Raw genomic sequence first — 27925 nt, 5'->3', positions numbered from 1 at the left:
GAGGATGCCTTGCGATTCTACTCCAGGAGGCAGTAGTGCAAAGGATCAGGTTTTGGGCTTTGATGCAATCATGGGAATCAGGTAATACACCAGACGAGGGGATTTAATCGCCGCAGCTCCGGCTTCTTCCTTGAACTGCTCGTCCAGTCGTGCATTTTCTTTTTTTCTTTTCTTTTTTTTTTGGAGGAATTAAAATCTGGACTCCGTTTGGGTCATTTTTTTTCTGACTCCCGTTTCTCATCTTAAATGGTCAATGAAAACAAGAGGATGTACATTCCAGAAGAAAACCACCAAGGTAAGACCGGTTCTCGGGATGGAGCGAGTCTTTCTCCTCTGTTTTCTCCCTTTTTTTTTTTTTAAAAAAAATCCCTTTTCTCTGCTCAAGCAGTTATACCAGCCGACCAGAAGAAGAGGAGGGAAGGATGGGAGATGGCTCTGCCTTCACAGAGATAGGGCTGGTGATAAGAGGAGATTTGATGCAGTGTTGAGGGTGGTGGTCGCTGAAGACAATATATACCCCACCAACACACACACACACACACAAACAGACAGACAGACACACTTTTATGCTGGGCAGACTATATTAAGCAAGACCAAAGTTGGCTCTGCCCTAGAAGCTGGACAAGATGAACCCAGGAGTTTGGCATGATGGATGTTGGTTGACTACAGCAGCTGCTGCTCTCAGGACGGGTTCATCTTCCCTCTAAAAAATACAAAGAGGGAGGAGGGGAGTCTTTGAACCTTTGGTTCCTCTTCACCCCAGGATTTGTAGCCCTATCCCAAGCATGTTGATTCGGAAGTGAATCTCACAACGTTCAATGGGACTGGTAAGGGCCGTGTGATTGCTGCTGGGAGCAGTTCAGAGATTCCTGGAGGGAGGGAGGGCTAGCCCCACAACAGTATCCAAAGGAAAAGTCTGGCATGACCATTGAACCCCCCCCCCCCGTTAGTAACAAGTCATTCATTTCATTAGAGAGAGCCTCTGATGATGGAAGGTGCAGGATGCGTGATGACGGCTCGCCAAGAAATCTAAAAGTATAGGGGGGCATCTTGGTGGTGTGCTTTTATCTCTAAAGACCATGAAATTCTCCTTTGGTAGTGTTTTCTTTTTAAAAAATAGGGACTTGGCAGGCCCTGTTTTCTGTGACTGCTCTCCCAAACCCTACATGTCGGGAGTGGCCTTTCTGAGCATGTGGTACCACCAGCAGCAGCCTGATGCACAACTTTCTCCATCCGCAACTCTCCCAGTTTCCCTCCCGACAATTACCACAGACCTCTGTAGGCCCTGCAGCAGTGGGCTTGCTTCTGCTGACTGGTCCCATTGCTACCCCTCTGGCTTGAAGGCAGCCCCGGTTCTTAGGTGCATCTCTTCAAGCCAGAGAACCCACCTAGGATGGCTACGCGTGGCGTGTGTGGATTGCCAGCTCCGCTCCCTGCCATCCAAGTTCTTTGGCATCTCCACTGCCTTGTCTGTGCTTACACTTTGGGGGTCAGAGGGTAACGGGTCTGGTTTTGCTGCCAAGACTGCCCCCTACCTTTCCTCCAGCTCCTGCTCGTCTCCCCCTCTCCTCAGCTTGCCCAGACTTATCAGAGCACTGGATGTTCCCTGTGCTGTGTGTGTGGAGGGGGGAGCAATTTTGGTGGGAGAATATGACCCTAATAATTCAGGTCAAAGGACTGCAATCTTCCATCTAATACTCAAAACACGATGTCAGGCGGCTGGGGAAGAGCTCTTTCTGCTGAGCCCGTGCGGTGGTGCTTGGCCAGAGTCGACGATTGTGGTCTAGATGCCGGATCCACTTCTGAGTCCGGCAGCTTCATTCTTTCCAAGCTGTTGGCTTCAGCACCCTTCTCCTTATCCCCCCAAAGGGGATTGAGTGGAGGAGGAAATTTTATACAGGGGCATTTGATTGTGGCAGCCACAAGAATGGAAGTTTTTTTAAAAAGTTGCTGTGGTTAAAGCCCTCCGTTGAGGTACAGAACAGGAAAGAATTCCAAACACAAGAACAACAAAAAGGCATGACAAGTAGCTCAGCAGGGCAGAGAGCTGGATCTGTGCTGCATCTGAAGCTGCGGCTCTGTTTCCATCTTTTTGGCCATGTGTCTCTGTCAGGCAAGAGTGTGTTTCTCCTTGGCTGCTGCCAACGCGACTGACAAGTGGACCACAGCTCAACCTCCAAAGCAATATACCAACTGCTATGGCAACCCAGCTCCGATTCCCTACTTACCAGCTGCAGTGATTATATAATATATATGTGGAGTAAGGCTGCCATCGCTCTTCTGTCTCTCTGCAGATTCTCGGTTTTAGAAAATGGGGCAAATCATGTAAAGAAAGGGGGGGTGCATTTGTTGCTTTTTTTGTTTCCATACAAGGAAGGGTAAAATAATTTTTTTTAAAAAATAGTCATATCAAAAAGGCCACCCATAAAATACATCTTTTGGCAGCCCTTTAAAACTCACCAGCATCTTTATTGGCCACATTCTGCCCCATTTTAACAAATATCCACTCCTTTCAGCGTCACAACTTCTACCTCACTTTCCTCCTCTTTAGCATGAGATGTGTTTTATGGATTGCCCAAACCCAGCCATACTGGTTTGTGGTAATGGCGGTGAAGGGCAAAACTTAAACCAAACTAATTCTGGGATGTATTGGTGTACTTAGAGCAAAAGTGTTGGAGAGATTAGAACTGAGGGAATCTCCACCTGCTTTTCTTTGCATTTGAAAAGCCTCCCTGGGAGAACCAGAATGTCTCAGGCGACATTTTCTAGCAGCAGTCAACAGAGAAACTATTCCTTGGGCTTCCCGTGAAAAAGGCTGTCTTTAACTTCACATTCAAGGCAGAGAAGATGATTCACCTATGCCTCCCTTCTGAGCTTAGTCAATTTACTTGACTTTGGCAATTGGAATTTGAGAAGTCATCCAGTTTATGCAATGGAATAGCATATGATTTAAACAAGAGTATTTCATTGCAGTTACTATATGCCATATTTTCTTATCTACTAATATTGTGTAACCTTTTTTTTAAAAAAAGAGTTCTGTAGTTTAGTGGTGCGCATAGCTCACTCCTAAAAATGGTTGTTTGTTTATTTGATTTAGCTGGGCTTAGTACAATTTCCATACACAGTCCTACTACACGGAGTAAAAACTATCTGGAGCTGTTTGCGCTGATATTAATTCTTTAAATGCATAGGTTTTTGTTAGCGTTTAATCATCCCATACACTGAACTATATTTTCACAAAAATCAAAATGTTCATCATTAATACCAGGCATATGTCTATGTTGGCGATGGAAATGAGCTGCAGCATATTTAATGCCTGTCTGGGCCTTGGAATTGTCTTCTATGGGTATCTATTACTCATCTGTTGCCAGGGCTTTTTTTCTGGGAAAAGAGGTGGTGGAACTCAGTGGGTTGCCCTCGGAGAAAATGGTCACATGGCTGGTGGCCCCGCCCCCTGATCTCCGGACAGAGGGGAGTTTAGATTGCCCTCCGCACCACCGAGCGGCGCGGAGGGCAATCTAAACTCCCCTCTGTCTGGAGATCAGGGGGCGAGGCCAACAGCCATGTGACCATTTTCAAGAGGTTCCGGAACTCCGTTCCACCGCGTTCCTGCTGAAAAAAAGCCCTGTCTGTTGCACTTGTAAAGTTCCATGGGAGACAATTTCGGGAGGGGACGGGCTTTGATCTGCAATCTTCTCAGTGACCAAGGAGTACCTGCAAGTTGGCCTTTGCATTTGGGCAACAATCTTTCATTTCAGTTGTGATTTAATAATTGTAGTGATGTGAGTCTGGCTACAATGTATTGAAGAGGGGTAGTTCTTTGAGGAGACGTGTAGGAAAAGTAAAGAACCAGTTATTTAATTTGTGAGTTGTGAAGACTTGTTGATGTACAGTGCTTTGTGGGTTCTGCCTCTTCCAGAAGGTGGCGCTACAGGGTTATGGAGTCAAGATATTATCGGGGAGAACTTCACACCAGGAACATAAACTGGTTTAACAATCATTCCCTCCAAGAAATCCCAACTATAGTTTTGTGGGAGGGACTCTAATGGAATTCTCAGGACCTGTATCAAACTGTACTTCCCTGTAGTTTTGGGGAGGGGGCATGACTATTAAAGTGCCACAAGAAGATCAGTGTAATTCTGTAACGTAGATTGGCAGGAGGGGACACTTTGTGCCCTTGTTCTTGTTTCTAGGAGGAATCTCTACATTTCAGAGCATAATTAAAGACAGCAAGGTATGTGCTCATCCTAAATGAATAATTATTAATACAAAAGGATTTTTCCACTAGATTCCTTGTGGGCAAGGCCTTCTAAGCCGTTCACGGGTTTCTTCTAAAACACATGAATTATTTCCTGATCACTTTCTGGCTTTATTCAGGTTGCATAATCGGAGCAGATGCCAACCTGCTCCTTCTGTCACCAAAAGTAGGTCTTCTCGAGGCCTCCGCCCCTTATGCTTTATCAGACTTTTTTCTGTATCTCCAGATATGGAGCTGAGTATTGATATTACTCAGCTCCCTAATTTGCCAGGCTCCTACAGGGCACTGTGAGGGTGAGGTTACAGTCCCCGTCTTTTGTGAGATTTAGGATAGATTTCTGACAAAGGAGTTCAAGACCAACTGATACCTTTCCCTAAATTTATAAGTAAAAATCGACAGTGTACACTTCTCACTTAATATCTTGGTATTGTCTTGCGTTTTGTTCTGCATTACAGTGCAAACTCATTCAAATTGCATTGTCCAGTAACATGCCTTAATTCACCATTACAATTGTGTGCATTTAATTTGATATTTTGATCGCTGCCTAAAACCTTCTGCACCAGCATGTAAGTGCTTTGGAACCAGCATACCTGCTGCGACATCATTATCATAACATGTTGTGCCAGTGTCCTGGTGACATTATGACAGTGTTGCAGGCTGATGCACCAACACAGATGTTTAGGACTTGGGGGTGAAAGTGAATCTGAACATATTTATTGAGACTCTTTGTTTTTTGTTTTCTTGCTTTTTGTCTTTTTTTTTTTTTGCATTTCTGATTTCTGTAGGGTTTTTTTTTAAACTCCTAGTATGATATATGTTGGAAATTCGACTTGTCCCTAATTTTTAAAATATACTGATTTGAAATTGGTGCTTATGTTCTCAATCTCAGCAACTCTTGTGCATCTAATTTGAGGTATTTACATTTGGTAGTGCTGTTACGTATTTTAGATCGGTAACACTAAGTCCTAGTATCGTCAGGGCTGCCACTTAGAAAGGTCAGAAGGGGTGCTCCCCACAATCCTGCATTTCATATCATAACTGATTATTATCAGGTATGAAAAAGTAACTGCGACAAAGACTTTCAAAATATACTCATCTTTTGCAAGTTAATCTTGGATCTATCCAAAAGTATGCCTTTGAGCTTTGCAGATTGAGGAAAGGATTGATGGCTTTCTGTCTCCATAGCTGGACTGGCATTTAGAAATTTAAAAATTGCCCTACCTCATGAATATGCAGTATGATGGAGCTGTGTTAAAAGCCCTCTCCTTGGCGTCTGTAGTTACAAGCAGCAGGAGCAGTGGTGTATTACATGCCCCGTGTTTTCCCTAAAGGATTTGTGGTCATGGTTTTTATTCCATAGAACGTGGGAGAAAGGGTGAAATTTCTTTTAAAACAATCAACGGTCAGGATAGGAAAATGGCAAACCGTCGCTCAAAGCAAAAGCATCCTACATGGGACTGCTTTTAAAACCATGCCAGAAACTATTTCTGTGCTCATGGATAAAAAGTAACATTTGTGGTTTGAAGACAGTGAACACTCCAGTGGGGTATTTAGGGACATTTCTGCTGTCAACTAACCTTAAAAAGAATTTTAAGACTGTCAGCTGAGAGATAGAAACCTCATCTAGGACAGACAATTGTCTAAGGGTTTCTTTTAATTGGTTCTAGCAGAGTTTCTCCTCTAGCGAGTGTTCCATCTAATGGTGACATCCTAGGCAAACTTGCACCTGTTGACTTAAATAGACTGAGAAGGGTGTTACTCTATTTAGAATGGCACTATAAATGTCTTAAAGAAGAACTTTGTGCTGCTCAGGAATTATATATATTTTCTTAGAAAAGAAGATCACCTTGCCATTTGTGAGATAAAGTAGGGAAAGGCCCTGGCTGTACTGAAGAACAGTTCGATGAAAGATCTGGGAACAGTGTAGCAGTGCAGTATAGTGGTTAGAGTGCCAACTAGGCTCTGGAAGACCTGGGTTTGAATCCCTGCTCTGAAATGGAAGCTTTGGACAGTCACACACTCTCAACATAACTTACTTCATAGGGCAGTGAGGTTGAAATGGAGGAGAAGAAAATGATGTAAGCTGCTTCAGGTCACCACTGGGAAGAAAGGAAGGAGTATAAATGAAGTAAATAAATGAATAAACTTACGTTCTTGCTTTTTTAAAAAGAGCTGTCCATAGGGTTGCCAGCTCCAGGTTGGGAAATTCCTGAGATTTGGGGGATGGAGCCTGGAAAGGGGGGAGGTTGGGGGAGGAGGGACCTCAGCAGGGTATAATGCCATAGAATCCACCTTCAAAGCAGCATAGAATCCACCTACAAGTTACAGCTGTACAGCTCCAGCTGTAATTCCAGACACTACCTGGAGGCTGGCAACCCTATGACCAGGAGATACAAAAAACACGGCGAACATTTCTCTCTGTACGATTCCACTTCATAAGGTAGGTGGGGGATGGCTGTATGAAGGACTCCTAGGATCAAAATCTTCCTGCATTTGGAAAGCTAGCAGCTTAAGGAAAAAAATTTTGTGTAGTCTGCAAACTGATACACACAGCTTTTTCATATTCACTCAGGGTTTTTATTAATGCACAGGAAGGCATTCAAAAACACAACACACACACACACAACCCAAATTCTGTTAGTGGTGTATGTATGGCCAGGAGTTCAGACATTTTGATTTGCTCTTCGAACAGTACCAGAGCAGAAATAAATTTAAAGGTTTGTTAAACTGCAGCAACAACTGCTGCGAATGTGGCATCACGTTTTTACAATATGTCCCGACAATTCCTTATTAATTTGTTTTCACATTATGATGGGAGCTTTGGAACACGGTGGAATGAGAAGATATTCTAATATGTAAATTTTGCCAGCTGCACAAGCCCAGTGAATGATTTGGAATTAAGTAATACTGTAGAGCTGCTGAAACAAGTAGCTCTACAAGTAGCCTGAGAGACTGTCAGGAGTAGGAAGAAGGAAGCTTTGACTCTGGAAAGCTTATACCCTAAAAATCTTGTTTGTCACTAAGGTGCCACTGGACTTAAATCCTGCAGTTCTACTGCAGAGCAACATGGCTACCTATCTGATACTATCTTCATGTCAGGACAGAATCTTAATATAAGACATAAACATTTGTCGCATAGGAATGCCATTTCAGGTTTCAGAGAGGAGTAAGATTCATAGCAGGGGCCATGTACATGCCAATCTAGACAAATCATGAAGATTTACATTTATTTTAATGATTTTTTCTTCTGCATGTCCTCCAAGGATCTCAGGGCAGCCCTCCTCCATTTGGTCCTTACAACAACCCTGTGAAGTAGGCTGAGAGAATTACTAGTCCAAGGTCACTCAGTGAATTTCATGGCATACAGGGATTTTAATCTAGATCTCCTAGTTCTAGTCTTGAACCACACTGATTCAAAAGACTCAAAATACTTACTGTAACACTGAAGTCCTAAGAAGAGTTACGTCTAAACTCATTGAAATCAAAGGGCTTAGACTGGAGAAACTCCGCTTAGGATTGCACTGTAAATCCCCTCTGACTACTTTACTTGGTGTAGATCCGTCTATTAATAATAATCAAGCATTTAAGAGTGCAATCCCAAGTAAAGTTACTGTCTTCTAAACCCAATGACTTCCCTTCATTCATTCATTCATTCATTCATTCATTCATTCATTATTATAGCAAAAGCTTCATTCAGTACTCTGTTTAGGATTAAACAGTTAGAGTATCCAAAGCACTTCAGCTACGTTCTTAGTAATCCTTGCAACAACCCTGGATGGTCAATCAGTATGATATATTATCTTTATATTGCAGAAAGGGTGATGGTAGAGAGGCTGAAGCTGAAGAAGAATGACTTGTGGTGGGCCACCTAGTGTGTTTGTGGTCAATGAGAGATTTGATCCCAGAATATGGCTAAAATATTTGCATTTGAGACTACTAGGGGCAACTCCAAACTCAGCTGAAGACTGCCCATATCATCAAAGATTGTAGAATAGATGTTAATGATATGAAATGCACGGCACCTTGTCAGAAAGGTAATTAAAACAGAAAGCTGGACAACATGAGTTATAGGATCCATATGTATGGGTTCAAAACAGAACATTTTTTGGATCTAATATTGTATCTTTTACTTTACGGACCATTTTAAAAAAATTCTAAAATAAGGACCAGCACCTGAAGAACCTGGGAGAAATCTTTCCCATTGAGGAGCTCATATTTGACCCTCCATTGCAGTTATAGATGCAAAAGAGAGGTGTACAAGAAGTAACAGTTACAGAAATGGCATTGGCTTCCCACCTCCTTTTCAAAATGGCATTCCAGCCAAACTGGTTGCCAACCAAGACTCAGATACTCAGAAACAGAGTTCTGGATTCACAGCACACAATGTGGCCATTTTGGAAGAGAAAAACATTCAGAAAGCTAAGCATGTTTACAATAGGTCACATTTCTTAATATGAGCATTGCATGGAAAAGGCAATCTTTGTATTGCTGATCACATTTTAGATCGTGTGTTCAAGAGAGGAAAAGGAAAATATGTCTGCATTTTGCAGATATAAAAGAGCATTATCAACTTCTCCCTTCTAAAATATGATACTTCATTGGGGGTTATGTGATGCTGCCTCGTGCAAATTTCATGTCTAATTTGTCACACAAAGTAAGCTTTTAAGATGCATGAAGTCACTATCTGAGAATCCTTCTCTGCCAAAGAGTCTAGATATATCTTATGCTGGCTATATTTTCTCTCGTTCGTGCATAATTGACCATAATACTAATTCTGAAGCCGCAGACTGTCTTATATTATCTTGCTGGAGTGGTAGAGTTCATGCATTGCAAATAAAAAAGCCGTGATTTACATTATGGAGCTCTTGATTTTCATATGAAGTTTAATTCAGATCAGAGTAACCCTGGAGGTTCTATGATAGAAGTGTTAATTGTTGAGACGTATCAGTGAGCTCCGCTATGGGGCCCGCCCATGTGCTCCCTGTATGAATGCCCAAAGCAGGTTCTCTAGAGAGGCAGCGTCCCAAGTTTTCTAAATAAATGAATAATAAACACTGTTAACAGGGCTTGAAGCTTGTAAACATGGTCCCTAATGTAAGAGACTGAGTGCCAATGCAGAAGTGAGTGCATAGAGGGGGAAATGGCTATTTTAGGGACTGGGCTGGTTAGAGGCGGATGGTGGTGATGAGGTACAATGGAGATAATGAACGATTATTTTCAGAAACAGGAGCTTCATGTGTGGTGGAGAGTGGGGCATTGCTTCCTGACGTTGCCCTGCAAGTCTTTTTTCCAACTAGGGATCTGAGCACCAGAGTCTAATAAATTACGTGATCGTTTAAATTTATTTATATATGTATCAAGACTAACATTCTCCAAGTTTATTATTATTCATCCCATATTCAAAACCGTAGCAGCCTGAATATCCCAGACTAACCTAAACTCATCATAGTTTGGAAGCTAAGCAGTGACGGCCATGGTTAGTACTTGGATAGGAGACCACCAAGGAAGACCAGGATTGCTACACAAAGGAAGGAAATAGCAAACCACCTCTGCTCAACTCTTGCCTTGAAAATCACTTCAGTAGTCACCATAAGTCAGTTGTGACTTGACAGCACTTGATTATTGTTATTCTAAACTCTTAGTAATGTGTCAGTTCTGGGTATCCTATGTAACACCACATGCAAAGAACTTTCAGAAGGTATCTAGCATCCATCCATACAACAAAAAAGGCACAGGCACCCACACTTGTAGTCTTCAAGCATGTATCTGGAATAGAAGGTAGCGTATGCACCTGGGGATCATAGAGGGTCTTTCTAAAGCCAATGGTAGAATTTTAATTGTCTAGGAATTTAGGAGAGAGAGATAATGGCATTTAGAATCATCCCCTATGGATGGACTTCAGACTCTACCTGTCCGGTTCAGAATGGATTGGCATTGGGGCTGGAACCCCTTGAAGACTTAATACCCACTCAGAGCGGTTTACAAAGTATGCCATTATTATCCCCACAACAAAACATCCTATGGTGTGGGAGGGGCTGTGAGAGCTGGAAGCTGTGACTGACCCAAGGTCACCCAGCTGGCTTCAAGTGGAGGAATGAGAAATCAAACCCGATTCTCCAGATTAGAGTCCTGCTGCTCTTAACTACTACACCAAACTGGCTCTCTCTTTAGTTCAGAGCCTGCACTTCTCATCCAGATCTAATGTAGATTAATTTTCCAGCAAACATTCTGGAGATTAGTCTGATTGCTTTCAGATCTTATATGAATCCGTCTGTCTATATAGGTAGTTCAGGGCTGTGCTGTGCCTTCTCTTTTGAGGATAACAATATACAAGTATTGCTCTCAGATGAGAATTTGAGTTAACACTTATTTGAGTTAACACTCAAATAAGTGGAACTATTTACTGAAAATAAGGAATATGTCCTGCATATACCTGTATCCTATATTCAGGCAGATCTGAATCCATAAATAAGAATCTTGGAGTCTGCCACAGACTTACAAGATAGTAAAGCTGCATTCTGTCCCATATCTTATTTATAAGTTCACACAAGCCACAGAGCCTTGATTTAAATGAGAGCATTTAGCGAGAAGCAAAAACTGCTTACAAGTTGCCATTGGAAACAGAAAGATGTCAAATTGATTTTGAATGCTTGTAACTTTTGATTTTACATGAGCTCCGGAACCACTGAATAATCAAGTGGTGCCAAATGTGGAGGATCGGTTTAGATTTGGGATATTATAAAGACTGCAACCACAAACTAGCACCGTTAAAGCATGCTTCTGCTCATTGATAGTGATTATAATATATAATCCCGGTCTGATGCTGTAGTGCCTAATGAGGAGCATGGGGCATGTCCCCAGAAAAGTCTATCATCTTTCCTTCCTCCAGTATATACCCTGTGCAGCATGGACAATCTGAGCTTGTCATGAGTTAATTTCTGCGAGCCATTGACTGGCAGAGAATAAGAAATCCCCGAGAGAGTATTGCTGGACTGGGGCTTAGTGCTAATATGGTTATAAAGTCCACTTTACTGTTACCTAGAAAGGTCTTAAAAATCTGAATGGCTTATAGGGGCAAGTTTTAATATAAGCATACTTAATGTTTACCATATATTGCATCTCTTCTTAAAGGCTCAAAGTACTTCACATTTGTTATTTCATTAGATGTTACAACAACTTTGTTAGGTAGGCTCGTGTTATCTTTATATTACACAGCAGAGGGCTGAGGTCTACTGGCTTGCATGAGGTGATCTGAGTGAGTTTGTGGCTGAGATGGTTCTTGGACTTTTCAACGCACAGATCATGCATTTAACCATACCAGCTCTGTCTGTAGTAATCTTCAGTAGTGACAATCATTTTCTGTTTGTACTATAACTAGTTAGTTAAAATGTTATGCAGTATCTACAGATTAATATTATACAGACCAAAATCTTTAATGTTACAACGTTCATTTAACAACTTTTAAAAGAATGAGCAGTGGGAAGTGCTCGGGACAGTTTTTTTTTTTCTTCAGAAGATTTTAAGTGGCCTAGTACTTAATGTCTGATCTGGTGGTGCAGATATTGGCCTTGGACAAAACAGGAGACAAAACTAATTACGGGATTTGGTCAGGAAAGGATAGAATGTCAATCATGCGGCTTACCCTTACAAGTATGAAAAACTGGTCTTGCCAAAGAGCTCAAGATTATTTTTAAAAACTTGGGGTCAAAACATATTAGAAACTGTGAGAGCTTTGACTGAATCTTCCCAACAATTTTAAAATTGCTATTTCAGCTGCATAATGAAAAGGCCCTGAGTTGAATTGGGGCTACCTGGGGACAGGGCTGGCCCCTACCTCGAGTGCTGAGGTGCCGAAGGGGGCATTGGGGCAGCGGCATGCACCATGGATCTGGTGTGCCTGGCCAGCAGCTGCTGCAGCCTGCCAACCCTTCCACCCCGCGCAGCCGCCACCGCTGCCAACACGCCCCTGCATCCAGAGCGGCATGCAGAACCTCCCCAGCCACCCACTGTGCCCAACTGGGAGCGCGGGCAGCCTCCGCGCACCATCCTAGCCGCCCGCCAGCCAATGGGACCAGCTTGCTGCGTGATGACGTCACACACAGTGATGTCATCATGCAGTCTGGTGGGTGCGCATGTAGGGGCAGCCTCAGGCGCCAGAAAACCTGGCGCCACCCCTGCCTGGGGAAAGGAAGGAGGATTTAACCCCCCCCATACACAGTTTGGTAACTGAAACTTCCCCATGTTGCTGTTAGTCCTTTTAAGACAAATCTATGATTTCTGTGCAGGCTATCTTTCTATATAATTTTTCTCTCACCTTTCCTCCAAGGAAATCAGGATAGCATATGTATATGGGAGTCCCTACCCCATAATTGTTTCCCCATAACAATCCTGCGAGGTAGATTAGCCAAGTGACTAGCCTAAGTTCATCCAAAGAATGTCATGACTAGACATGGGCACGAACCAGCTGTTCACGGTTCAGTGCCACTGCCGATCCCGAGATCGCGAACCGCAACGAACATTTTCCATTACCGAACCGGTGCGCGGGGCACGGAATGGCCCCCGTGGGACTTAGAGAGCCCATATTCCCGGGGAGTGTTTTACAGGCTCTCCTACAGCCATCACCCAAGTTTGGACAAGATTGCAAAAGGGATCTTGGAGTTATACCCTCTCCAATCCAAGGCCCCCAGGAAATTCCCACAAAAATCCAAGCTGAATTATTCTCTCAGTCTCTCTCCCCAAAGGCTAGCAAGTGGCAAGCAAGAGCTCTGTCCCACTCCACTGTTCGCTGAAAGTGAAACCCAGCCTGGGAGCCCACAGCTATTTATAAGCACAGGTCTCACTGAGCAACGCAGGAGGTCTGTGTTTGGCTGTCAGAGCTGCCTATCAGGGTTTGCAGGGATGAGATTGGAGTGCCCATGGCTACAGAACACCCCCTTCCCCCTCCCTCCCCTGGGTGTCTTCTCCCAACTTGTAACGGCTTTGCAGCTCCGTGGTTGGAAGGAAGACCTGCCAATCAAGGTAAGCTGAGCTTCCATTCGGGTTTCCAGGGTGACAGAAGGAGCATAGACAGAGTTCAGGCATTCCCCCGGCTCCATTGCCAGGGGAATAGATTGACTGTCTGGCTTCCCGAACCGCAGCCAAATGCACCGAACCAGGCCTCTTCCGATCACTAGTTCGTTGGCCGTGGACAATCACGAGCCGCTGGATCGCGATCGCATGATCACCATTTTTGTGGGTTTTTGAAGTTCATAATGTGGTTCTGTCACAGATGTCATGACCGAGTAAGGATGTGAATCCACATCTTTCTGGTTAAAGCCAGTGTTCTAGCCGCTACACACCATAATGTCTTTCCTTGACAAACTCAGAAAAACTTAATGGCAGAGCCCTCAGTGCTGTGAAAGGAGAGGCAAAATTCCCTACATCCTCTAGCAGGATTCCAGAAGGTAGGTAACTTGTTATTCATGTCAGTGGCAGAACCATGAAAAGTGGCAACATTAGAATTTCCTACCAGATAGAATCATAGAGTTAGAAGGGGATTACAGAACTTGTAGTCTGACCCTGACCAATGCAGGAACAGCCTAAAGCATCCCTGACAAGTATTGATAAAAGCCACTCCTTTAAGACTGCCAATGTGGTGGAACCCACCACATCCCTAGGCAGCTGATTCCATAGCTGGATTACTCTTAATGTGAAGAAGTATTTCCTAACATCCAGCCAGTACCTTCCCTCCAGTAGTTTAAACCCATTGTTTCAAGTCCTATCCTCTGCCAACAGGAACAGCTCTCTTCCCTCCCCTAAGTGACAGCCTTTTAAATACTTAAAGAGAGCAATCTTGTCTCCCCTCAACCTCCTCTTCTCCAAACGGAACATTCCCAGGTCCCTCAGTCTCTCATAGGGCTTGGGTTCCAGGCCCCTGATCATCCTCTGCAACCATTCCAATTTGTCTGCATCCTTTTTGAAGTGATGCCTCCAGAACTGCACACAATACTCCAGGTGGGGCCCGACCATCACAATATTTGGTGGGATGACGACATTCTGTGAGTGAGATTTTATGCCTTTGTTGATACATCCTAAGATTGCACTTACCTTTTTTCTGCTGCAAAAGATCTGCTGTACATCTAGAATGGAGCCCACAATGTACCACTGACTGACCACCACAGACTGCCAAAATTCCTGTTTGAAACACCGCCCCCTGCTTCATGTCCCCAAAGGATGTACCATGTTGATCATATGTTAGATAGCTGATATTAACCTGCATTGTGCTGGATGGAAATTGATAAATAACATGAAAAATAAAACAAAGAGATGGATCTTGTACAACAGAGACCTTGGATTGAATTCTAAGAAGGTTTAGGGAGATTTGACTGAAACGCACCTGGCAATTCAGATTGCTTAATGGCACCCAAACTATTTTAGAATATGGCATTTAGAAAGTTACAGTAAAAAGTTATGAACTATCCATTTAAAAATGCAGAGGAGTAGAACATTTCCCCCTTATACTATTAGCAGTAGTCAGAGGCCCAGCACCTACCTTATGGTCCCCCTGTCGTGCATGCATGCTCCCAATCTGCACAATGATGTCACTTCTGGGAAGTGATGTCATTGTGCAGGTCATGTACTGACCTGGGACCACTCCCACGGGGCCAAATCAGTTCTGATTCTGGCCAAATCGGGCCCGCTGCGGAGCGCAGATGTGCCGCCTAGGAGCTCACTGTGCTGCCCGGGAGCATGACCCGGGAGGCATATTCCCCCCCCATTGGCCAAGTAAGCAGGGGTGGAAGGTGGGAGCAGGGGATACCCTGCCCCCAGCAGGGAATGGCATCATTACTGGAGAAGCATATTTAATTAATGTTCTTTTCCAACACAGAAATCACCTCTGTTCAAGGATTTAGGTGATCCTCATGTGATGATCCAACACTCTGCATGTATCCAATATATATGAGTGCTAGACAACTATACTCAGACATAGCTTCCTGTGCATGTACATATAGCACTTGAAAAGCATATAGGGTAGCTATATATTTTGACCTACATTGTGAGAATTCAGAAGTGACTTATTTATCATAAGCCAGGAGACCAGCACAGATTCTCAGCTGGAGGCATACCATCTGCCTAGTCAATGAGATGAACTGAACGTTTTCTGGACTGGAAAAGACTGTAAGCATAAGGCAGGCTGGAGACTGGGAGACTGTTGATACATGGAAACAACTGTGAATATGCACACAAGTATCACAAACTCTATTCTGTCCTTTAAAAATGTCCCATTTTATCTTCATAAGAACCCTCTGAGATAAGTTAAATTCAGGGCCAAGCTACAAGTGACGAATGACACTTGAACGGCAAGTGGATTGAGTGGAGGGCAAGTGAACAGGGAGAAATACACTTGCTGTTCAAGTGTCATTCGTCATGTGTAGCTTGGCCCTGAGACAGAGTGGTCTGGCCCCGTGTTGCTGAGTGAGCTTCTTGTTGGAGGGGTTATGCACAGCCATGTTTTTCCAGTTCAAATCTGATTCATTATCCATCACACTGCAATAGCTTTCATGGTTCTTAATGAAAGTGCATGATTTATGGATTCTGGATCTATTATTTGTCAATACTTAATTCAGCTTTATATTTGTTTAAAATAAATGTAAATGCATTTGCCTAAAAAATTCCTGATACTATTTTTTATTTATGATTGGTATTTAAATTGATTTATATTAGTATCGCAATATATGGCTCACCAGAAGTTCTTGCAAGTGCATGCCTCTTGCCTTGCCAACCACTGAGTATTTCATACAGGTTAAGAGAATTCGCTTAGTGGTCACAGTGTAATTTTTGATGTCCACTGATCACAGCCTTTTCAAATCTGTAATGCTTGGTTGACATTGCCATAATTTGTCTGTTGAAATGTGTATGTGTGTCTTCGTGTGTGCATGTTGAGTAATGATCAATGAATCTGCTTTTGGATAAACAGGAATGTTTATTTTTAGAAAGGATGCATAGAGTCTGTCTTGTTCATTTGTGTGCACCCACTGCAGCCATGGCTGCAGAGTAAAAAATTATGTTATGTGTAGCTTTCCAGTGACATAAGAACATATTTCAAGAATGTACATTACAGCTCCCACTGATGCAGACCAGGCACAGGGATTTTACTCATAACAATGCTCCAGTCCATCTATCTTACCATGCATCCCCCTTGCCCTTGAATGTGTACTTTAGCAGCCAGTTTTTCCTGGATTTTTTTTTCTAACTGCCAAAGAAAAATCTTGAAATATGGTGCATAATTGAAAGCAGAGGTCTATAGAGCAGTGTCAGTGCCTGCTCTCGCATCTAGATATTATATATTATTTAGTTTGCAAACTAAGTTTGCAAAGAAAATGCTAAATAAAAAAAAGAGAGGAAAAAGGTTGGGGAAATGCTATGTTTGGTGAAAATGAGCTAAATAGTGCTTTATGTCACTTATCTGAATAATATATTTTTAATAGGAAAAATGACGAAAAGCATACAATGAAAACGCGCTGTGCTTCTTACTATTCTGTTCCAATGTCTTTAATGGATGACTGCACTTCTATGAACTACTTGCTCATAAGGACTCTCGTTGACAAGTTGGTCAACTGTATCAGATCTATGCAAAGGTTATGAAGAGCTTTAATAGGCCATGGATCTGGTATATCTGTTTTCTCCTCCAGGGTCTCTGCAAGGCCTGGGCTGTAGCATGCTAGAAATTCTGTATTGTTGACTAGGGGAGAGAAGAAGAAGATCATATTCCTAGTTATTGTATATTGGAATTTGCTAATCCAGGGGCTTAACACTGCCTGTCAATCACAGAGGCCAATCCTGCCCATCCCATCTGTATTTAAGAGAGCTTTATGAGCCATGCACATACAGCCCTCAGCTTATTAGGTTCCCTGTTAGGTTCCTGGTTCATGCCACTGATCCCTTGGCACATGGATACTGGACTTGTCCTAGGTTAAAGGTAAAGGCAGTCCCCGTGCAAGCATTGAGTCATTACTGGTACTGCTGTTGCCTGCTGACTTCAATGTGTCAATGGGGGAACGTCGCATCACGACGTTTTCTTGGCAGACTTTTTTTTATGGGTTGGTTTGCCCTTGCCTTTCCTAGTCATCTACACTTTACCCCCAGGAAACTGGGTACTCATTTTACCGGCCTCGGAAGGATGGAAGGCTGAGTCAACCTTGAGCCTGCTACCTGAACCCAGCTTCCGCCGGGATCAAACTTAGGTCGTGAGCAGAGCTTGGGCTGCAGTATTGCAGCTTACCACTCTGCGCCATGGGGTTCTTTGTCCTAGGTTACTTAGCCCTGTTTAGCCATGGACTCAGTCTGTCCTACTGCCCATCTGTAAAACAGTTGTGAACACATGAAGCTGCCTTATAATGAATCAGTGTAGGTGGGTAATCATGTTGGTCTGCAGTAGAACAGCAGGATTTTAGTCCAGTGGCACCTTACAGATCAACAAGATTTTCAGAGTGTAAGCTTTCAAGAGTCAGACTCAGAACTCCCTTCTCTTACTCTCGAAAGCTTATACTCTGACAATCTTGTTCTCTAAGGTGCCACTGGATTGAAAACCTGTTGTTATACTGAGGGCCAAGCTACAAGTGACGAATGACACTTGAATGGCAATTGGATTGACTGGAGGGCAAGTGAACAGGGAGAAATACACTTGCCATTCAAGTGTCATTCGTCACTTGTAGCTTGGCCCTAAGTCAGACCATTGGTCTATCAAGGTAAGCCTTGTCTATTCTGAGTGGCAGCAGCTCTCCTGGATTTCAGATGAGGTCTTTCACATAGTTTCCTTCCTGATCTTTTAAACTGGAGATGCCAGGATTGTACCTAGGACCTTCCGCGAGCAAAGCAGGTGCTCTCCGACTGAACCGTGGTCCTTTCAAGATGTGATATATGCATGGGGATATACATATTGAACCTTGAGGTCTTCCATGTTATATGTTACATGTTATTTTTTCCTTGTAATCTAGCTGAAGGAGACCAAAAATTAAGTACATATAAAGGAAGTGATTAACAATAACAATATTACTGGATAATACAATTTTAAATAAGGTTTGTGTTTTTACCAAAACTTCCAATGATTTTCAGTTTCCCTCTCATGTTTATAGCCAAAACAAAACAGTAGATACTGCTCTTGCCTGCTGGCTTCAATGTGTCTCGCATCCTAATATGGTACCTTAAATTGACCTGATTTTCAGACAGTGCTGAGCTTTAAAAATAAGCCTCCTTCATCCTGATGAGCATACAAAATCATTAGTTGCCTCTGGGAAATTTAAAATCAATCAATCATTCATTCATGATCATCTTACTTGCTAAGACTTATGAAGAGTTCTGACTTCTTTATGCATATGCTTTAATGCTAGACATTTAAAGGTGCTGGATATGAAAGCATAGGTGGACAAATTGTAGTTATAATAAGCTACTCTTATAGGCAAACCTTACAGTCTTGACTTGGTTCGTAGAAGAAAATAAGCAATTAGGAGGGAATTTTTGGTGGTGTGTGTGTGGGGGGGAAACAACTCTTAATTGAATGTAGAAACTTGCAATTGCATAAAAAATTATGCAGACAAAAAACATTCTCTGATTCTTCAAAGATTCTACGGGTTTTCCTGATAATGTGCATCTCATTACCAAGGGTATGCAAGCTGGCCTCAGGGTTTTGGCATACCTAACACAAGGGAGTGCACTGCAGACCAAGAATTATTTCATACTGCCTCTGGTCTTCTCAAAGACTCCGTGTCAGTGCCAAGTAAGAATTGTGGGGCAGTGTGCTAATCTTGGGACCTCTGCAAAAAGAGTTGTAAACTCTTGAACTTAAAAAAAAAAGTATTCATGAGAAATACTCTTGTTAATCTAAGGCAGGGGTCCCCAACCTTTTTGAGCCTGTGGGCACATTTGGAATTCTGAAATAGTGTGGTGGATGCAGCAACAAGATGGCTGCCTCAAAATGGCTGCTGCAGGGGGCAAAGCCAGCCACAAAATAGTTGCTACGGTTTACCCTCAGTCTCATAGTGAAGATCCTTGTACTGTGGAAGCAGTTTCTGCCCAATAATGTTTTTAAAAATCTGCAAATCCAGTGAATACTCCACTGGCCAATCTGAAGCCATACTTTGCAAAAGCCCCACCCATTTTCTAAAAATACTTGGTGGCCACCACAAAAGTTGTCAGCGAGCACAATTGTGCCCATGGGCACCACATTGGGGATCCTTGATCTAAGGTATAAACTACTGCCTGCATGTACATGACCACAGCTACTAAGTACTATTCACACTTATCAGTCCATACAGATCACAACCCAAGTTAGATGACAGATGTGCTACATTTAGAAAGCAGGAAAGATGCAAGTGAGTCACATGTTATATGTTCAAGGAATTAAGCAGGATGTAGTAAACACACAAATTCAAGGAATTAAAAAATGTTGGAAAACAGACAGTTTCACTTTCTTATCATGTGCATATACTGTCCTGACCTCCAAAGACAGAACACACATGCACATGCACGCACACACATGGGGATGTTGACCAGCTATTTTTCCTCTCAGTTGGTTAGTATTGGTAAATATCTGACTGTATTACCCTCTGTGTGACTTTACGTTCCTTTTTCTGTAGTTGTAGCAGCATAAAAGGTCATTTTGTGGCTTAGAAAGGATTTCTAAGAACAGACTACATCTTTCTGGTTTATTCTGTTGACTATTTCTAAAAACTCTGGTTCAGTTCAGACACTGTGTAAAACCATGTTTTTATTAAACTAACTATAACATTCCACTAACTGGTTATTTTGGGTCCATCACATCATTATCTAAAACCATTATTTGAATTTGGTTTACTAACCACAGTCTTAACTATGGTTTCATGCTTGGTTATTTTTTATTTATTTACTTCATTGATACCCCGCCTTTCTCCCCAAGGGGGATCTAAAACAGGTCACATGGTTCTCTTTGCCTTCATTTTACCCTTACTACAACTCTGAGAGGTAGGGTAGGCTGAGAGTATGTGACTGGCCCAAGGTCACCCAGTGATGTATTGTCAAAGGCTTTCACGGCTGGAGAACGATGGTTGTTGTGGGTTTTCCGGGCTGTATTGCCAAGGAACTACAATGCCAAGACCACGGCAATACAGCCCGGAAAACCCACAACAACCATCGTCACCCAGTGAGTTTCCATGGCAGAGCAGGGATTCAAATATGGGTCTCTCAGATTCTAGTCAGACACTCTAACCACCGCACAACCCTGATCTTGACTATACCACACTGAGGTATGAATGTGGACATCCTGGTGTAAACATGGCTTAGTCCCAGCTTCACGTATCCTTTGAGCAAGAGATGCCTGGCCAGATCATTTCAAAATAAAATCTCTCTTGCCTTTCCCTACCTCTCTCTAGCAGTCTCCCTGACCAGTGACATTTGCATTTTTTGAAGGTAACCAAGAATGAGAGATTGCCTGCCTGCAATCAGAATCCTGGTTTCATAAATGGACCATAGTTAAAACAAACCGTGGTTTTATGTTATGTCTGAACTGAAGGCTGGATGTATTGCCCAAGTAATCTGATCATACACAGAAACCTTTGCAATGCTTTTTGTGATCTGGCTTTGTATTTCTTTTGCTGACATGTCTGACTCCTTGTTCTGACAGAACAGACCCTGTGTTCTTGACTTCTTTGACCTTGAATTGTATGTTCTTTTGATTTAATGTTCTCTGCTAGGGCATGCTCCATATTTTTTCTGTGTCTGATCATACTGCTTCTATGCAGAAGCTGTTATAAACATGTCCATTGCTGTTATGTGGACCCCTGTGAGAGTTCTAGCGTCTTACTATTTGGCGGCGACGGGGGGATTTTCAATCCCTGTTATAATTCTAAAGGATAGATGTGCCTGTCCTATAATGTGTTGAGAGTATACAAGTTAGCAACCACCATTTAGTCTAATTTGCCAATATCCATCTTTCTCATCCAGAATAATAAAAATGATATAACCAGGCCCTGAACATCTTTTGTTGGTGCTGTCAAAGCATGTCACTAAGTCTTCTGGGACACAAACAAATCCAGAGTCTGACATTTTTCTTCTCAGTGATGACAAAGCTGCTAACTTATAGTATGTACTAACAGTTGTTATCTCCATCTTTCTCCAGACGTTTGGTAATACTTAATTCTGAGTGGTATACCTGTACTATAGGCATATGCATACTATATGCATACCTGTACTATAGGCATGAGTATTGTGTACATGAATATAAGATGCACCCTACAAAACTCTACCACTGTCCTGGAAATATCAGAATATAGTACAGTTCATTTTTCTTTACTGTTTAGACAATAGCATTATACCAAATCCTACATTTGTATTTTTATTGTTTTGTTATCCTCCTCAAACAGTTGGAGATACAGGACACAAATATTTTAAATAAATAAATATAATAAACACTTTATACTGTGTACAGACTAGCAATGGTGTGATAGATGCTTTGGTACTGAAAAACCTTTGGGATCCACCTGCTGCTCAGGTGATTTCTCCTTCAGGTTTCTGTCCTGAACTCATCAAGAGCATAACATCAGATTATATCTTTATAAGGCATAGTATTGCTTGTAAGCAAAGTGCTGTCCTTAATTCCTACCTACCCAGTCAGAACTTTACAAAAATATTCCTTATGCAGAATAACATGGTCCAGAGAAATAAGCATTTTGTTCAAATAGGGACTACTTCAGCCAAGGATTTCTGGTTATATATCCTTGGATGGTTTGGAGGCTTGCCATTCATACAGAAGGGTAGAGACACGTGTTGTATTTAGTTTGCTAGACATGTGACTTATCACTGTAAAGCTAGAAGTATTTTACTCTTCGTGGGAATGTTGTTTGTATGACAATATTGCTCCCACCCTCTTGGGAGGCTTTGCTTTGCTCCTGTTGCCTGGAGTGCTTTCCTTTGTCACAACCTCCACAAACTTGTCACCATGTAACCCAGCCATAAGCTCAATTTGTGCTTGTATGACTTTAGTGGCACTTCAGATGTCTATTGCTTTTTTGTAAACTCAGCCCCAATTCCCTTAGCAATTGCTCTTTTAGTCTTTTATCTGTCACAATGAACACAATTTTGTCCCAAAGCATATAATCTTCAGTGTCCCCAAACTCCCAATTTCTTGCTTTCTGCCTCAGCAATGAATTGTATTTGTTGATCTGAGCTTCTGCTAAATTAGGATGAAGCTGGCAGTTCTGAAATAACCAAACCAATATTCTTTTTAGGATTACAATATTTCCTCAGCACTGTTGAACATGTGTGGCTGTTGGGCTATGGCATTCTGTATTTCTAAAGGGCAAGTTTTCTCGCATTGTGCATAGCAAAATGGCCGTCTTTATGTCTTGCTCTCTTTTTTTCTGTTGCCCTGAGGCTTTCATATACTCATGGAAACACTGTTCCCATAACCTACTCTGCCCTCTTGGTGATTGTAGGGCAACACATTAGTCACAGTTGCTTTCCAGTTTATGATCTGGCAGCATTAAGAGGGTGTTGTGATGGCAAATTTCTCTTTGGTGTGGAGAGGAAGGAAGCAAGAACTTGGAAGGCAGGCTAACACTTTTACCACTGACTGTTGTGTCTTGGCTGACACTTAATGGTTTATTAACAGATGGCTCACAAAAAATATAATAATTTTAGTGTTTTGGTTTTTTTAAAAAAATATATATATAGCCAGTTGATTTAGTGGGGATTTAAAATGAAGCTGCTGCTTTTTGTTTCTCTCAATTTTTATGTAGAAAAGATAAAAGTCTATACATTTATCCTATTTGAAAAACCGAGGTCTTTGGTAGTAGATGCCACAATATTCTCCACTGCATAGAAGCAGTCTGCACATCATTATACCTGCAAACAGCTATTAACATTAGTGGTCGACTACTTCCATGAGCAGTGTAGAAGGGAAATTCCTGCTTATAATGAGAAGAACTACCTTACACGCAGACCACTTATATCAGCAGTTGTACGTATTAACACAAAAACTGGTTCTTTAAAATCTAGCGGTGGAATTATCTTTATTTTCTTTCACTCTGAGTTATATGGGACCAGTAAGTGTTCCTCTGTTTTATTTACTCCTTTTGAGCCCTGTGTTTTGCACTTGTGGTTCCCAATTCTGACGGCTAGTTTACATTTTGTGGTCGTTGTTTGGACTGGGAAAAGCTTTCTTTTAGGTTTACATGCAGCAGTGCAGCAAAGTTCATTCGATAATGCACTAATTTTCTTCAAGAATGTGTAGCAGGGCAGCACAACATGTTGCTGTCTCTGACTTTTGTGTATGTTTATAAATACCCTTTTGTTTAATGTTTGTTTAAGATGCAGTAATGTCTTTAACATTAGGATTTGCTGAGGGAAAGGTCAACCAATATATAGCACTGTTAAGTGATTTAGGAAGTTTACTTAGTGGTTTGGGACTGAATTTCAGCAAAGTATTGGGTACTTTCTGTTTAGACTTTTCCAGCATTCAATACATCATAATCACCCCCAGGATCTCCTCATTATTATTTAAAGGGAAGACAGGCATGATGGCCCTTCGTCACTTTTCATGTGCTCCTGCATATTTGGGACATTCATCTGTAGCTGGGAGATTTTTTAGATAGCCTTTCCGATTGTCTTGCCTAACAGAATGCTTTTCTGTATGACTCAGCCAAGCTTGTAACTAGGAAGCCAAAAAAAGTGAGGTTTTTTGTGCTGGTTTTAGTAGATGTTAGAAAGAAAGAGAACTGAGAATGCAGCATGCCTGGCTGGCAGCAACAGCTGCTGTGGACGGGGGGCTGTGATTTGTCTCCAAAGAGGATGGGGAGGCAGCGGTGCTTTCCTGGCCTTCCAGGACCTTGGTGCCCAGTTGCGCCTCGTGCTTGGCTTGGCAAGCAGCATTTTCTCTCTCCTCCAGCTGGCATGAGAGTGGAAAGAGGAGCTGTGGCAGTGTCCTTGTTGGAGAAGCAGCACAGCGGCATTTGTGTCGGGAGGCTTCCCGACATTGGTTGAGTCTGCTCTGTGGCTCCTCGAGCCTGTACCCACCCACCCTTCCATCAGGCGCTTCCCATAGTGGGAAGCATCCAGCCTCTGGGGGATTACCCAAGACCGCAAGTAGGTGCAGTAGTTGGGGCAATTGGGCTTTACACCCCCCCCGAGCGATCCACCTGTAGCAGGCAGCATCTGGCCCCTGGGGGATTAACTGCGGCCTCAAAGAGGCGTGGGGAGTTGGGCTTGGGTGTTGCCCTCACATCTTGAGTTGCCTGCCGTTTTGCCTCAGAAGGCCTTGAGCCTGCTTGGGGAGCAAGGCTGGTCATCCTGGTGGGGAGGTGTGCTCAAGCGGAAGACCTTTGAAACCTGGGGCTCCACCTTTGCCTACCTTCCACAGTAAGGCCCATCTGCCATTTTGACACAGACCAGTAGCCATTTTGGCAGCATCAGTGGCCATTTTAGAGAGCCCTGGGTCATTTTGAGTGAAGCCCTGCAGCCATTTTAGACAGCATTGGTGGCCATTTTGGGGAGCCAGGTGTCACTTGTGCGGGTAATGTGAGGCTACTGCTTGATGGCTTTGGCCTATATAGGCCCAGGGGCCATAGGATTTAATTTTGTTGGGAGTTGAACATAGCAATGCCCCCAAGAAAGGAGTTGGGCCCTCTAAGGGCAAGCAACCAGCGAAGAGGCCTGTTGCCAGGCGGGCCCCAGTTGCCCTATCGTCATCAAATGAAGATGACACTGGTCCAAGCTGGCAGGAGATATTAGCCCAGCTGGAGGCCTTAAAATTGACTAAGGGCATGGAAGGTTCTGCTTGGAGGAGGGAAGGCAAAGAGAAAAAGGCCTGCAAGGCTTGCTTCTGGTGCAGCTTTCAAATGGGATGTTTTGTTTTGCCTTGCTGCCCTTGGGAGTCCATCTGGCTCATGTGGAGTGCCTGTTGTTGTTGGAAGTGAGGTGGCATCTGAGCAAGTTCTGGAATGGGCTGCTCAGGAATCTGGTGTGGAGCTGGCTGAGGGAGCTTGGCAAATAGAGGTGGCGCCGGTTGCTGTGGCAGTTCAACCGAGCAAGAATGAGAGTAAGTTGACTTGGCCCCAGTGGGGCAGATGTGGCTATGGGGGCCCTGGGGTCAGGCCACTGCCTTGGTGCCCCTAGGCACACCACAGTCCACTTTCACTCAAGCAGGTACTTCTCAGGGCCTGCATCCAGTATGTGTCCACAATGGGGTCAGGCTTTCACGAGTCAGTTGACTGGAGTGGCTGGATGGCCACCCATTCATACATAAAGCCAGGCGGAGATGGGGCCAGTAGTACCTTGGGGCTCCTTTTTTAGTTTCCCCTGGGTTTCTTAGGGGTCAGAACCCTTTAGGGCAGTGCCCTTTAGAGATATAGCTATGCCCCTGGGCAGTTGAGTCTCAGAGAAAATGGCATAGAGAATCACCATTGCCTTACATAAAAAGATCAGGAACAACGGAGCAGTAGAATTCTTGGCTTGAAAAAGCAACTGCGAAATGGGCTGTCTAAAGAGCTGGTGCACCCATTGCCAACTGCCCAGGAGACTTGGGAATTTTTCCTCCTGGAGCACACTCACTCATTGTTGGATGTCAGCGGAAATTCTGCCTAAAAACAGAAAAACATATCAAAGAGACAATTATTGAAATCAACAGATGATTGATACTTACCTGAAAGGGACATTGTGATAATTGACCAATAATGTGATTTCTCCAAAGTCTCTGGTTGTGATATGAACAAACCATTGCTCAATTGTAGCAGAAGGATATTATATTATTATATATGTTTTGACCAAAATATTGCTATACTTGGTTTGACCTATAAATTGTATTTATTTATACTGAGACAGTTTTCATCATTGTAAATAGTGGTCTCTTAGGAATTTCCTCCTTTGTTTAGTGTGTATTGGGGACCACTTCCCTCTTTGTTATTATACTATTCAGAATTGGGCCTATACAATAGAATAAAGGTAAAGATAAAGGTAGTCCACTGTGCAAGCACCGAGTTATTACTGACCCATGGGGGGACGTCGCATCACGACGTTTTCTTGCCATACTTTTTATGGGGTGGTTTGCCATTGCCTTCCCCAGTCATCTACGCTTTACTCCCAGGAAACTGGGTACTCATTTTACCAACCTCGGAAGGATGGAAGGCTGCGTCAACCTTGAGCCAGCTACTTAAACCTGGCTTCCGCCAGGATCGAACTCAGGTTGTAAGCAGAGCTTGGACTGCAGTAAAATAGAATAAAATAAAATAGAACAGAGTAAAATAAAGTAAAGTAAAGTAAAATAGAATAAAGGAAAGTTTTTAAAAACACATTTCAACTCAGGACATTTAACCTTGCTCCCTTCATGCTCAAAAGGGGACTGTTGTTAGAAGGAGAAAAGCGGAAGGCCTATAAAGTATGAGTTTCACAATTAATTTTGCTTCAACAGCTGTTTCTGTCTTAGCAGGTGGAGGTGGGTTTCAGAATTTCCTTTCAGTCTTTTCTCTGGCTCTGAGAAACTGAAGATGAAGGGGAAGGGTGATAGAAATTGTGACAGAACACACCCGATGAATGGTGTTTATCAGCACAGGAAGCTGATTACAGAAGGTAACTCCTTCCATATAAATGTTCTTCCATATAAATTTCCTTGCCCAGAGAAAACCAAATTTCCTTCTAGTTGCAGTCCTATACACATTTGCTTGAGAGTGAGTGTCACTGAATATAGTATAAAACTCTCATGCCGTTAATTATCTTGTGGTGGACCTTTGATTTCTACATTTGGCTAAAGGCCTCCTTGCTTTGTGTTTCTCTACAACATGGAACTTGAGTACTTGAGCAAGGGATTTGGTGAGTTCTGGATCAAGCTGAGTGTTCATTATCTATCTTTGTCTCATATATCGTTCTCAACTGTTTAGTGTGTTGAGTACTGGGAATGGAGGGCATATGGCAGGATTATTCTTCCTGTGCTAGCAAACACAGTAACAAAGGGAGAGGCTATATGAGTCTAGCACCTGCACAGGGATCAGTTAAGTGTTAAGGAACAGTATACTGCAGTGCTTATCCTTTTTTTTAGTATCAATGCAAGGAGGGAGGATGGGGAAAAAACAGAATTAGTTGCCCTTGCTTACTTTTTTCCCCCTCCAGAATAAAGAGGGGTACAGAAAGAAGACAGGGGGATAACAGGGTCAAAGGAACAGTAAGATTTTGCACTACAGGAGTTATTACAATACAGAGTACGCAAAACATATTTTAATCAGAGTTTCACTACAAGAGTTCTTAGAATACAGAGAGCACAAAAACAATCTTTTTCAGTATTTATCCACATAGCAATAGAAATTGCAACTGTTAAGTCCCATTACTATATACTACACATACTTAGCGCCTCCCACCTCCTTCCCCATACTTAGTAATAAAAAATTAATAATCAAAAAGGAAAAACTCATTCCATTATTACTACACTATTTCATCTTATCTCTTTATGTAACTGATTAATATAGCAATCCTCTCTGCTTATCCCTAGCTTTATCAATGTCTACAAACTATTTTAGCAATTATATATTTGATTATATATTCATACATTTCCCCCCTTGTCAGACTGTAACCTCTTATAAGCTATATACAATAAGCCATTATGTGATCTTATTCCTCTTTATAAAACTGCAACATCTTATTTATTCTATTCTTATAAGCAAAATAATTCCC

At 42.6% G+C, this 27925-nt stretch overlaps 1 protein-coding gene across 1 annotated transcript in view; it reads left to right on the top strand.

Annotated features, from left to right (window-relative positions):
• Positions 1–217: 217 nt before the first annotated feature.
• CACNA1C (calcium voltage-gated channel subunit alpha1 C) overlaps positions 218–27925 on the top strand; it is a 681102-nt gene continuing 653394 nt past the window's right edge. The window contains exon 1 of the mRNA XM_054988003.1: positions 218–295. Within this exon, the coding sequence (XP_054843978.1) occupies positions 247–295 (49 nt within the window). The 5' untranslated portion in view covers positions 218–246. The remainder of the gene's footprint in view (positions 296–27925) is intronic.

This window comes from Eublepharis macularius, chromosome 9, assembly GCF_028583425.1.
Source record: "Eublepharis macularius isolate TG4126 chromosome 9, MPM_Emac_v1.0, whole genome shotgun sequence".
NCBI lineage: Eukaryota > Metazoa > Chordata > Lepidosauria > Squamata > Eublepharidae > Eublepharis > Eublepharis macularius.
This window is presented reverse-complemented; position numbering and strand designations above follow the sequence as displayed.